This window comes from Brassica rapa, chromosome A03 (assembly GCF_000309985.2).
Source record: "Brassica rapa cultivar Chiifu-401-42 chromosome A03, CAAS_Brap_v3.01, whole genome shotgun sequence".
Lineage (NCBI taxonomy): Eukaryota > Viridiplantae > Streptophyta > Magnoliopsida > Brassicales > Brassicaceae > Brassica > Brassica rapa.
The window spans coordinates 21,958,344-21,971,218 of NC_024797.2; the positions used below are offsets into that span (position 1 = coordinate 21,958,344).

Here is a 12,875-nt window from a genome sequence, read left to right on the forward strand (position 1 = left end):
CTGGATATTTCATAAACTATACCAACGCGTTGCAGATTCGGCCGTGCACATTCATTTTCTTGAGATCTGAATCTTATCTTTATTGAATATGGGAAATGAGCTGTGGAAGGGAACATTGGGCAGACATAGACATTCATGGTTCAATATTATAAGTTTATGACCAATAGATTCCTCATTGCCTCTCTTTCCTGGTGGTGTATATAAATATTACCTGGAGAGACATTGAGAAGCAGAACAAACAATTTAGCCTTCTCAACATCTTCTCATTGCTCATTACCAAAGGAGAAAACAAAAATGCCTGTCTCCTTCCACGTTCGATCTAACAGTTACCCCTCTAGACTTCACCCACAAGCTGCTCATGTTGATGAGCAGTTGACTCGTTTGAGATCTTCTGATGAAACCTCGACATCTTCAAGCTCTTCTATATGTCAAAGACTTGACAACCTTCAAGATCTTCACGAGTCTCTTGACAAACTTATTCGCCTACCTTTCACACAACATGCTTTACCTCTAGAGCAGAACAAGAAAGCCGTCGAGCAGATTCTTGATGGATCTCTCAGGATCTTGGATTTATGCAACATCTCCAAGGATGCTTTGTCACAGATGAAGGAAGGTCTCATGGAGATCCAGTCGATGCTGAGAAGAAAGCGTGGAGATCTATCGGGAGAGGTTAAGAAGTACTTAGCCTCAAGAAAATCCATCAAGAAGTCATTGCAAAAGGCCCTTAAGAGTTTGAAGGTGAAACAAGACCAAGAGTGCAACGAAGAGTCTCTGGCGGTGTTTGGAGAAGCAGAAGCTATTACAGTTTCTCTGTTTGATTCTTTGTTTTGCTTCATGTCTGGATCAAAAACATGCAGCAAATGGTCACTCGTCTCAAAGCTAATGAACCAGAAGAAGGTTACATGTGAAGCACAAGCAAATGAATTCACAAGAGTTGACTCTGAATGCGAATCAGAGAAGACTTTGAAAATGGAGGATGTGCAGATCCTAGAGTCATGCATTCAAGATCTTGAAGATGGACTTGAATCTCTTTCCAAGTCCTTGATTAAATACCGAGTCTCGATTCTTAACACCTTAGGCCATTGAAGCCTACAAATTTTGTATAAAAATGTAAATATAATTACTTGTAAAAAGGAACACAAAAACAATGAATACAAAATCTTTATCATATATAACTGTTCTTGTGATATCTCTTATTTTTTTCACGAATGATCATCAAAGAACTAAACCCTTTCTCGATTTTCAGAAACTTCATTCAGTTTCTTACCTCAAATTTCACTGTTTAATCATTTTGTTTTATGACTGAGTAAATTAAACAACGTTTACTTGTTCAACATGTCATGTGGCATCTCTTAACCTCTACACGGTTGTTTGATATTAAATATAATCCAAAAAGTGTTAAGTAATCCATTATCTATTTGTTAACATGCCATGATCTGCGGATACGGATCTTGCCAGCATTATCACAGTTGTCTAAATATGCTTTCTTCTGATTAGTATAATCACAACTTCTTAATGCAAACGTGTGTACACGGAAAGATTATAAATATTCACAAAATATTCAGACGTGGGAGACAAAGCCAAGCTGTAATTGGCAGAAGCTATTAAGAGTGCTCGTGCGGTTACGCATTTTATAAGATAATAAAAGCTTACATTTATTGTCTTATGGACATATTTCAGCACCTTCAACGTGATTAAGATCTGACTTTTGATCAGCATTGTCTTTTGCTTGTCGTATGGCACACTAATCCCAAACTTCACAAACCAAAAATATTATTTAACTCCTAGAAGATAGGCATAAGACTTGCACGAGTGGCATTGCATTCAATAGCAAACAAGCCAGCCTGGAATATATCTCATTGCAACGAAACAGATCTCAATGCATTAAGTAAATGGAGATATAGTTGGAGGGAGACACTGAGCTTACATGGTGGAGATCTTTACCATTATTTGTGTTATGTGAGAAAAAGATGCCTTATGCCATCTTGAAAGGGGAACATTGTATTAATGGTGTTAATATTTTAATCACCATGAGATTCCTCTTGCCTATATATATGTACTGACCTTTGAGGCAATGCTAAAGCATAACAAACATCTTTGGCTCTCTCAAAACTTCTCTTTGATCAATAACAAAGATCTTAAGATTCAAAACAATGGCAGTCTCTTTCCATATTCGCTCTAAAAGTTTACCTTCTAGATCTCACCCACAAGCCGCTCATGTCGATGAGCAGCTGGCCTGTTTGAGATCTTCTGAGGAAGCCTCAACATCTTCTATCTGCAAAAGAGTTGACAACCTTCAAGAACTACACGAGTCTCTTGACAGGCTCATTCGTTTACCCTTTACCCAACAGGCACTAGCACAAGTACAAAACAAGATATTCGTCGAGCAGCTTCTTGATGGATCTCTCAGGATCTTGGACTATTGCAACATTTCCAAGGATGTTTTGTCGCAGATGAAAGAGGGTCTCATCGAGATCCAATCTATTCTACGAAGAAAGCGAGGTGATCTATCAGGAGAGGTCAGGAATTACTTAGCCTCAAGAAAGTCACTCAAGAAGACATTCCCTAAAATACAAAAGTCTCTCAATGTTGTCGCACGTGAAGGAGAGCCTTTGGCTGTCTTTGGAGAAGCAGAGGCTATCACAGTTTCTTTGTTTGAGTCTCTCTTTAGCTACATGTTTGGATCAAAGACTTGTGGAAAATGGTCAGTCGTCTCAAAGCTAATGAGCAAGAAGAAAGTTACAGCTGAAGCTCAAGTAAACGAATTCACTAGGGCTGATTCTGAATTTCAGTCTGGAAAGACCTTGAAGATAGAAGATGTTCAGATCCTAGTGTCATGTATTCAAGATCTTGAAGATGGAGTTGAATCTCTTTCAAAGTCATTGATCAAATATAGAGTTTCAATTCTTAACACATTAGGCCACTAAAGGCTACAATTTTGTACATAAGAGAAAAGATAATAGAAACTTATTCAAGTCTCAGTTCTGTACATCTTATTTATTTGATCTCGGACTGTTTAACCAATCAAAGAACAAGATCATTCTAAAAACAAGAAGTTCTCAGTTTTAACTTTCAACTTTTCACCTCATGGTTAACGATTAGGTTATCCACCTAAATGACGTTGTCTCGATTATTATTTATTTAAATAAGATCACTGATTATTGAGATTAGTAAGTTTCAAACGTTCTCTGTAATATAAATGTAATGTCTGTAAAAAAAAAAAAAAAAAAATGTAATGTCTATATGGTGGGAAACATTTGTAGTGTAATTTGTGTACTTTCACATGTTTTTTTTTGGGTAGCTGGTGCTTTCGCATGTTGGAACGACGAATACGGATCATGCCCATCTGATATCTTAAATCCACACGTTTTCTGCTGCTAATAACTCGTTCTTGTGTTTGTGTTGCGGGAAGCAACGTAAATGATGCAAAAAGAAATTAAGAACTTTTGAGCTCCGTGTGCATGCACATGTCAAAATCGCCGAATAAGGATCTTGTCTCATTTCTTTTGAAACGGTCGTGTAATTTTTTTTTTTTTTTTTTTCTCTTTTTATTAAAGAAAATTTTTGTGATTGAAGAAAGATGTCATATCTTTTATTTATTGAAAAAATCACATAGATAGTATTAAAAATATTTATCACAAAATAACACCTAAAAAATCTTCAAATATCATTTATCTTATGTGATTAGTCATTAAGCTTAAAAAACCTTTATGATCTCCCAGACGGAATATATATATATCATTCATCCAACAAAGAAAAAGTATAAAGTAATTAAATCGTACACTTTAATCATTAAATTTAAGCGCTGAACCACGAAATTTCAGATCTACAACAACGCATCACGGAAAGGTATGCTGAATTGGAGCGAAGAACCGATGTGACCAACACAAAACTTTTCCAGGATATATAACGTTAGACTTTTAGTTTAAATTTTCTGTTTTATTAATATTTCTTGTTTTGTATCATATTTTAAAATATTTAAATTTTAAATTTATTAAAATTTAATAAAAATATTATAAAAATTTAATATTTTTAAAAAGTAATTGCACGAAATGAAGAATTAACACGAATGCGACGTCGTTAGCCTTTTGATTATTTTTTTTGTGGTGGGTTCCATTAGCGAATCAGGTTGGATGGATGCTTCTGATGTGAATGCACGCTTCCCCGAATCAATTAACTCAGTTGCTGCAACAAAAAAACAGGCATTGAAGATCAAACACAAACTTGGTGAAACATGGAATCCACTTGAACACGTTCAATAGCAGCGAAAATTACAACTGGAGCTGATGTAAAAAGTCCAAATGTAAAGCTTATGGAAGTTTTCTCATAAGTAGTGAGATAAGTCTATGAACCTAATGTCCTCTCCGAAGACATCATCCTTCACTGGTTCCATAAAGGAACCAACTCAAAGGACATGTTAGTTCCACAGCATATGGAAAGTTGGTATCCCAAACAATAATTATCCGATCTCGGCCCAAACAATAATTATCCGATCTCGGTCATTTGATCTGATTTTTTAAAAAGTCTTGTGGTGAAAGTTGTAGGCACACCTTTGTAAAATGCCTAGAGCCATTTGTGAATTGTCTTGAAGAGAGGCAGATAAAGTAGAGACGTTTCTGCTGCATTTCTACCGTAGAGTGCGTGAACTATGACGTTTCTGCTGAATTTCTTTCCATATTTTTGTTTATTATCTAAAGCCAATAAGTTTATGTCTATCTTTAAAATCTTTAGTTTGGTGTTGCTGCTGCATTCTCAAATCTCCTTTTGATATAATTGTGTTTCATTTTTTGGTTTACAATTTCTCTGTTTTTGAACTTTTATGTCCCGTTTAAAGGCTTTTCGCTTGTAGATTTATGCTAAAGCAGAAGCTGCATAATTTAAGGTTAATTCAATGGTTTCTTATAAAGACAGAGATTTGAGATTAAGATGTAATGTCCATATTAATAAGGATAAAAAAATAATTACTAATTTCTTAAAAATGTGTGATAACCAATTTTATTGACAACATCCAAGAAAAAATTGTGAATGCAAAGAGTCAAATCAATAACTTTTTAAAAAATTCAAACATTGTAAATGATGCTACAGTTAATTATTCTAAAGTTCTAAATGAAATGACATTCTCTCTGTATATCAGTCCTCAGTGTGTTTTACTATATACTAGATTTTTTAACCGCGCTACGCGCGGATAAGATATTATATGTATTTATCAATTCTAAAAAATAATGTATAATATTGTATTATATTATTTAAAGAATAGAAAATAAGACTACATAACATAAATATATTTTTTATATTTTCTTTGTGGAAATCATTATGTTGTTTGATTGTTGTACTTAATCAACATATTTGCATAGATATTTGTGATAGATGAATAACTATATTTTTATTATCAGTAAATAATATATAATATATATTTATTATATAATATAAGAAAAATAGAATTATTTACTTTTTAACAAACTTGTCTCATGTTGGGGACTCGGTTATAGACATATCATATTCGAATGAAACATTTTTACACTTATCAATCTTCTTAACAATCAAGAAACAAATCTGAATATCAAAACAATATCTCATACGATCTCTTTGTGGAATAACTGCTCTGAAAAAATTGAATTTATGCATAAAAAAGGACTGGAAATGGATGTGCATATGTGTTATCTAAGTCAGCTTTACAAAAAACTATTTATAGTTCATATATCATTTATGTCCATCCTATTTTTTTGTCCATCATTTCTTAAACATCTTGAAATAAGTAATGCTAATTAATAATAAACTTTTTGCTCACAAAATAAAAATCAAATTTGTCTAATTATCGCTTAATTTGTCTAACTGATATATGTATTTCTCAATTCTAAAAAAATAATGTATAATATTGTATTACATTATTTAAAAAATATAAAATATGACTACATAACATAAATATATGATGACAAAAAAAAACATAAATATATTTTTTAGATTTCTTTGTGGAAATCATTATGTTGTTTGATTGTTGTACTTGATTCACATATTTGCATAGATATTTGTGATCGATGAATAACTATATTTTTATTATCAGTAAATAATATATATTGATTATATAATATAAGAAAAATAAAATTATTTACTTTTTACACAAACTTGTCTCATGTTGGAGACTCGGTTATAGACATATCATATACGAAGAAGACATTTTTACAGTTATCAATCTTCTTAACATTGAAAAAACAAATCTACATATCAAAACAATATCTCATACGATTTATTTGTGGAATAACTACTCTGAAGAAATTGAATTTAGGCATCAAAAAGAACTGAAAATGGATGTGCAGATATGTTATCTAAGTCTGCTTCACAAAGTACTATTCATAGTTCATATATCATTAATGTCCATTCTACTTTTTGTCCACCATTTCTTAAACATCTTGAAATAACTGATGCTAATTAATAATAAACTTTTTGCTGAAAAAAAAATCAAATTTGTCTAATTATCGCTTAAATATTTTATTAATATGGTCTAAGAAGCTTTTAAGTGATATCATAGTTTAATTTATTAGTTTTTTTGTTAATTTTTAGAGGTTTTTGTATTTAAGATTTTTTTCCATATTAAGCTTCTATTTCTTTCACGGAATTGATATCTATATATATATATATATCATAAAAATTACCATCAAATCAGTTTTACTTATTTATTATTTTGTTTTAACGAAAATACACTTTTTAAATAATTTAATTTAAAATAAAATTATATATTAATTTGCTGTATTCTATCAATTTCATTGATTTAATTAATTTGCTTTGGTGGATAACTTAAAAAGTTTTCATATGAATCGGGGAAAGCAAGCTTATGTTGTTATATTATATTTATTTTGTGTATATAGAATCTATATATAATGCTAGTGTAATAAAGAAAGAACATTATTTTTTGTAACTTCAAAAAGATACATTATTACAATTTAAAATGAATCAAAATTGAATAAAATGGTAATTAAATATTTGTAAATCTAATTGTTTAGTTGGATTCTCATGAAAAAAAAATCGATTGGTTAAACAAATGTTTCAAAATTTGTTGTGGTATTGTTTTGTCTATAAATTATAAAATTTATTGAATTAATATATTTAATTATTGCATCCTTAAATAATATTTTATTAAGACATTAGAAAAATATGTTTTGAGTTGTTTTGTCAAATTGTACAAAAATCTATGCTTTTTCATATTTGTAACTTCAAAAAGATACATTATGACAATTTGAAATTAATCAAAATTGAATAAAATGGTAATTAAATATTTGTAAATCTAATTATTATTTTTATCTTGTTTAGTTGGATTCTCATGAAAAAAAATCGATAGGTTAAACAAATGTTTCAAAATTTGTTGTGTTATTGTTTTGTCTATAAATTACAAAATTTATTGAATTAATATATTTAATTATTGCACCCTTAAATAATATTTTATTAAGACATTAGAGAAGTATGTTATGAGTTGTTTTGTCAAAATTTTACAAAAATCTATGCTTTTTCATATTTGTCACGAAAATTTATATGTTAAACTTACTTTTACAAAATCTTAACTTTGTCACGAAAACAAAAATCTATGCTTTTTCATATTTGTCAACGTTCTCACACTTTCTAAGAATATATTAGCTTAGTCACTTACTTATTTTTTTTTACAAAACAAAGTATCGGAGTCTTGAAAGTTGAATTCATATTATTGTAAATGTACATAAGAGTTTGTGATTATATACTTAGTGGTTTTTGTATATGTGTCCAAGAAAGTTTCAATGGCTTAGTGGTAACTGTCCTATATATATCATACTAACCCGGGTTCGATTCTCACCTTCGCATTGTTTTTTTATTTTTTACGAAAAATAAATGAGATGACATGGCAATTTCGGGTTCTCTGATTGGTTGATTTTTCTATCCTATGTGGACACCCTCTCCATGGCTTATATCTCCATTTTAGTATAGTATAGATATATATACATGTACATGACTAACTTCATAAATATTAACTGCAATAATTTTTTTTCAAAAGTTTATGGTTTTCTAAAGAAACATATTTGGTTCAATTTATTGAATTGATTGGTGTGTTTTCTTTAAGAATTCAAGTATATGTAATCAGTTTTAATAACTTCTATAGATTGATCCGCGCACCCGTGTAGATATTAGTTTTTACATTTTTATACATTGATATTTATTTTTCATAATTAGTGTTATATATTTTAGAGGTGTCGTAATATAAATAATTATATTCAAAAGACCTGGACCAAATTAGATAAAATATTTATTTTTGGTACAAATATCCGAACACGTTTCAGATACATTTGTTATTTATATATTTTTGATTCCTATACATCAGAACCAAACTCATCCAGACCCATAAAGACCCAACTCAAAATTCACACATAAATTTATAACTCCAGTGGGATCTAATTTTAAAAAAAAATGATACCCAAAAACAATAACCCGTACTTAAATGGATAGTCAATGTTCATGCCTAACTGATTTTATAAACTAATAAAAAAATTATTTCTATGTGTTTGGATAGATTAAGTGAAATAGAAAGAGTTTGTTATTTAGTAAAATAGTTATATGGAGTGAAAAATTAAGTACAATAATGTAATACATTTTTATATTTAAGTTATTATTTTATTTATAAAAATTAAGTGCAATAAATATAATAATTATTTTAAATTTTTTTACTCTGTTATCTCAGGATCGGAAAAACCTGGCAAACTATAAAAAGTCTACGGAAAAAATCTGCAGCGAGTATAAAAATCTATGACAAATTATAAACTTGCTATAATAAGACAAAACCCTCCCAAAACAAATCTGCCAACAGAAAACAAATCTGCGAACATAATTAAATCAACCATCATATATGGTAGACATTTTCTGAAAGTCTGTTAGGGTATGAAATCTGCCGCAATAAGCATGTGTGAAGAAATAAATATGCCAGATTAATAAAATATTAATTGCATTTCTGTAAATATGTTTTTCTTAACTAAAGAAATAAGGCCAGTCTGGATATACAAAACAATCTAGTAAATAAAAAAAGTTATAAGTTATTCTAGTAATAATAACATGATTTGGTTTTATTTAGTAATCTTCCCTTTAAATGAACATCAAAAGAAAAGAATCTGGAAGGCTCAGTCCCAACTCAAACTTCCATGATGTGTTCATCCATCGTGATCTACACTTAACTAGACATACTAGCTATCTAGTTCTGTTCTTGTGGAATGCCTCCCAATGAGTAAACTAACAGCTCTTTGAGTTAGAATAGCGGAAAAGACTTGACTTCAGAGAAATGGATGGTTTTGTATTCAAAGCAACTTTGCACTTTTGTGTACCCACTGAACGCAAGAGGTAAATGAGTGCAATGGGAGCGAAGAGTCCTCTATATTACAGCGGATGCATCGGCTCAAAGCTAGCTGATGCTTATTTCCCATCAAAATATCAAATTATAGAAAGAAACTATGTAGGTAATCATGGTAGCCATAAACATATAGAATATTGAATACGTTTTACTTTTTCTTAAAACCTGATTTATGCCTATGTATTATATAGTCCAATTTTTAAAAAATATAAATATTTATGAGAAATTAGTTAATTAATGAAATACAAACCAAATGCTTATTTTTATTAAAATCTATATTCTTACATACATAAATATAAGAAAATAAGACACCATATTTTAAATATTTTAATAAAATAGTGTTGTAAATTTATTATACTTTTGGTAATTTAAAAGTAATGAAAATGAATAAATCAAATCATTAATATAGATCCACGCGTAGAACGGACATAAAACTTAGTTCTAAAAAATAAATGCTTGTAATCACGCTTGTGTGATAATCTCTAGATTTATTATTGTTAATAGTAATTTGAAGTTTCAATAATAAATGTTAAAAGAATAATTGGATTAACTGTAAAATCTAAATATATCTCAAAATGCGCAATTACATTGGGTTTAGAATTAAAAAAATTATAATATCAATATCTTTTAATGATTCTGAGATATTGCAATATATTTAGCTTGTACATATGGGAGTATGTGTTGTAAGGATTAAAAAATCAAGGTTTTTGCAGTAGCATAACTAGAATAAATGATTAGTTTAACCTATAAATTTTTTAATTAGAATATGATGGCTTAGAAAATGCTTCCATATAAGTTTCTTAAATTAGATAATTGATTTTAAGATCATTAATACTGTTAACATTATAAACATTGAAGACAAGGAACATTGTTTTGCCGAGAACTATATATATATAGATGTGTTGAGCTCTTATCTCCTCAAACATTTCATTTTCTGAAAGATTCTTAGTTAAAAAGTTCAAGTGTTACTAGTCTAGTAAAATGGATCCCGATATGATGACAAAAAGGGTGTTAACAGACACCGATCTTTCCACACAAGGTTGGTTGATTTTACCAACACAGAAGATCGAGAACATAGAAAAGAACCTGGGATTTACGTTACCCCGAAATGGTGCTCAGGTGGAAATTCTGGACAATGACAAGTCCTATTGGGTAAACCTTAATAAAAACAAAGCTGGTTATTATATCGGAGAAGGGTGGAAAAAATTCAGAGATGAAAGAGATCTCAAAACAGGGGATGTCATCCAATTATATTGGAAAGATACAAAATTCATTTTCTCTATGTGGTGCGTCTTCTTTTGTTTAAACTTTTTTTTTGCTTTTCAAAATATTATCTCTCATTGGTTATACATTTTTTTGGTTGATATATATATATATATATATATATATATATATATATACTGAACAATTTTAAGAGCATTTGTATGGTCGGTATATATATTTACTAATGTCTTATGTGCTAACTTATTATATTTTGTACGGGTTTTATATACGTATCATAAAAATAGTCCTATGCAATTTGCATTGTCATCTATATTATGGAATTTATATGACCCTAAAAGCCATATGAAAACAAGTTATTATATTGTAGCTATACAACATTTTTTTTTTGTAGAATATAAAATATATCAAGTAGATGTAAGCATTTGTAGTAATGGTTTGAAATTTTGACAGCCCAACGGAAGCAAGTCAGAAAGGAGAAAGCAGCTCCTCTATTGATCAATGGGAGAATAATAAATCATACATAAAAATAAATAAATAAATAAATAATGCAAAATAAATGTTGTTGGGTCAACTTAACAAAAGTTGTATGAAAAATATAATAAATGTTACTATCTGGTTTCATAAACAGTGTTACTTAGACATTTTTTACATATACTAGAGCTTTTCCCGGGCTACGCCCGGGTTTATTTTCATTAATTTTAAAATAGTATGTTAGTATATTTAAAGATATAGTATATACTGAAAACTGTGATAAATATAAATTACTAAAATAAAATTTAATTATAATGCAAACAAAAATAATTATAAAATCTATTATATTATCACAGTAGAAAAACAGGTTAAAATCTCAATCATTTTAAATTTTGATTTCGTAACTCCTCTGTTCATTATATCTTTCTGATTCGTATTGTATAATTAGTGGCTAAAAAGTTTAAGTTCTTACCAAGAAAACTAAACTTTCTAGAAGTATGCATGAAAAATAAAATGGGGTTGCTGAAATTTTCTTCTAAATTCAAAAAAGTTAGATACAATAAATATTTTATTTTGTAAATACCTTGATAATAAGTAAAAAGATAATTTCTTATTAAGTATTTTTCTGAAATTTCATAAATGTTGAAAAAATATAATAGTTTTCGAAGGTGATTGGTAAGTACTCTGAATGCTTTCCACACTTTTTCACAACTAATCTAATTTACCAATCATGCTTTAAAAAAATAATTTAAAGGTACAATTCAAAAGTTAAACTGAAAATAGATTGGCTATGAAAATCATTTTCTTAAGAACTTATATTTAGTGCTTTGAAAGTTATTGATATAAATCTATTTCAATAGATTAAGTTTACAGCTACAACATTTTTTTTTTACAAATTTACAGCTTATATTCTAAAGCAAATAATTAAGTTTACAGCTACAAAGACTAAATATCTCTACTAAATATTATTTTATTTTTGTCGTTCTCTGCTAAATAATATCTTTTAAAAATTATTCGTTTTCATGAGATTCATGTTTTTCATCATCGATTTCCAAGAACAAAGATAGAAGATATTATAGATATAGATATTAGATAACAACATATGAACTTTGTGATTAATATCTAGGTTGTGATTTTGTATCCAGTCAGTTAATTATGAACTTTTTATTGAAATAATTCAAAAATTAACGCCAAAATTACATATTTATGTTATTAAATTAAAGGAATTCTAAATTTACCATAATATTTGATATATTTTCTAAATTTATTTTTAAAAATAACAATTTGCATAAATACCTTAAATCTGTGATGAAAATAAGACTAATTTTCTTAAATCATTTATAAATGTTTAAGAATCATTTATAAAATATTTATAGAAGTGTATAAACTCAACCTCTCCTCTATATACTAAATAATAATTAATATACTGTAAATTCAAATTCTATAATATTTGTATTTGAAATAATATTAAAAACAGTATCTAAAGTATGGTATTTTAAGCAGTTGATCATTAAATTTGGATATCCTTTTCTATTGTGTTTTTCATTTTTAATTAAAATTTTTAAAATCCTTTGTATATATATCGTTTACAAATTTTGTCAGAATATTTACAAAAACTTCCTGGTTTTGTTAGCTCTAAGTTTGGAACATAATTGTTTTTCCCGTCAGCATAGAATTTGTATTATTATAAAATATTCATAATTTTGAAATATAAAAAATGAGTAACTCACATTTACGCACTAAAGATGGAAAATGTAATTTGGCCCTCTTATCTTGACATAAAAGTGGTTTGTTCTTCTTCTTTTAAGTTCTAATAATATCA

The 12,875-nt window shown here is 28.6% G+C and overlaps 3 protein-coding genes across 3 annotated transcripts; all 3 read left to right on the forward strand.

Annotated features, from left to right (window-relative positions):
* Positions 1 to 237: 237 nt before the first annotated feature.
* On the forward strand, positions 238 to 1,846 carry LOC103860506. The gene has a single exon (XM_009138118.3). It carries the CDS (start codon positions 295 to 297, stop codon positions 1,084 to 1,086), a length of 792 nt encoding a protein of 263 aa, XP_009136366.1. The 5' UTR covers positions 238 to 294; the 3' UTR covers positions 1,087 to 1,846.
* A 248-nt stretch (positions 1,847 to 2,094) lies between these two features.
* Positions 2,095 to 3,073, forward strand: LOC103860507. The gene has a single exon (XM_009138119.3). The coding sequence runs from the start codon at positions 2,154 to 2,156 to the stop codon at positions 2,925 to 2,927; it is 774 nt and encodes a 257-aa protein (XP_009136367.1). The 5' UTR covers positions 2,095 to 2,153; the 3' UTR covers positions 2,928 to 3,073.
* Positions 3,074 to 7,868: 4,795 nt separating this feature from the next.
* LOC103860508 (B3 domain-containing protein At1g08985) lies at positions 7,869 to 11,536 on the forward strand. The gene is made up of 2 exons (XM_009138120.3): positions 7,869 to 10,644; positions 11,033 to 11,536. The coding sequence occupies exons 1-2, from the start codon at positions 10,340 to 10,342 to the stop codon at positions 11,118 to 11,120; spliced, it is 393 nt and encodes a 130-aa protein (XP_009136368.1). The 5' UTR covers positions 7,869 to 10,339; the 3' UTR covers positions 11,121 to 11,536.
* Positions 11,537 to 12,875: the final 1,339 nt, after the last annotated feature.

What these genes read in the sequence shown, in the direction of transcription:
- LOC103860506 (XM_009138118.3), top strand. Translation starts at nt 295, where the DNA reads ATGCCTGTCTCCTTCCACGTTCGATCTAACAGTTACCCCTCTAGACTT.
- LOC103860507 (XM_009138119.3), top strand. Translation starts at nt 2,154, where the DNA reads ATGGCAGTCTCTTTCCATATTCGCTCTAAAAGTTTACCTTCTAGATCT.
- LOC103860508 (XM_009138120.3), top strand. Translation starts at nt 10,340, where the DNA reads ATGGATCCCGATATGATGACAAAAAGGGTGTTAACAGACACCGATCTT. An exon ending in AAATTCATTTTCTCTATGTG is followed by an intron (nt 10,645 to 11,032) that starts GTGCGTCTTCTT and finishes AAATTTTGACAG; the next exon opens with CCCAACGGAAGCAAGTCAGA.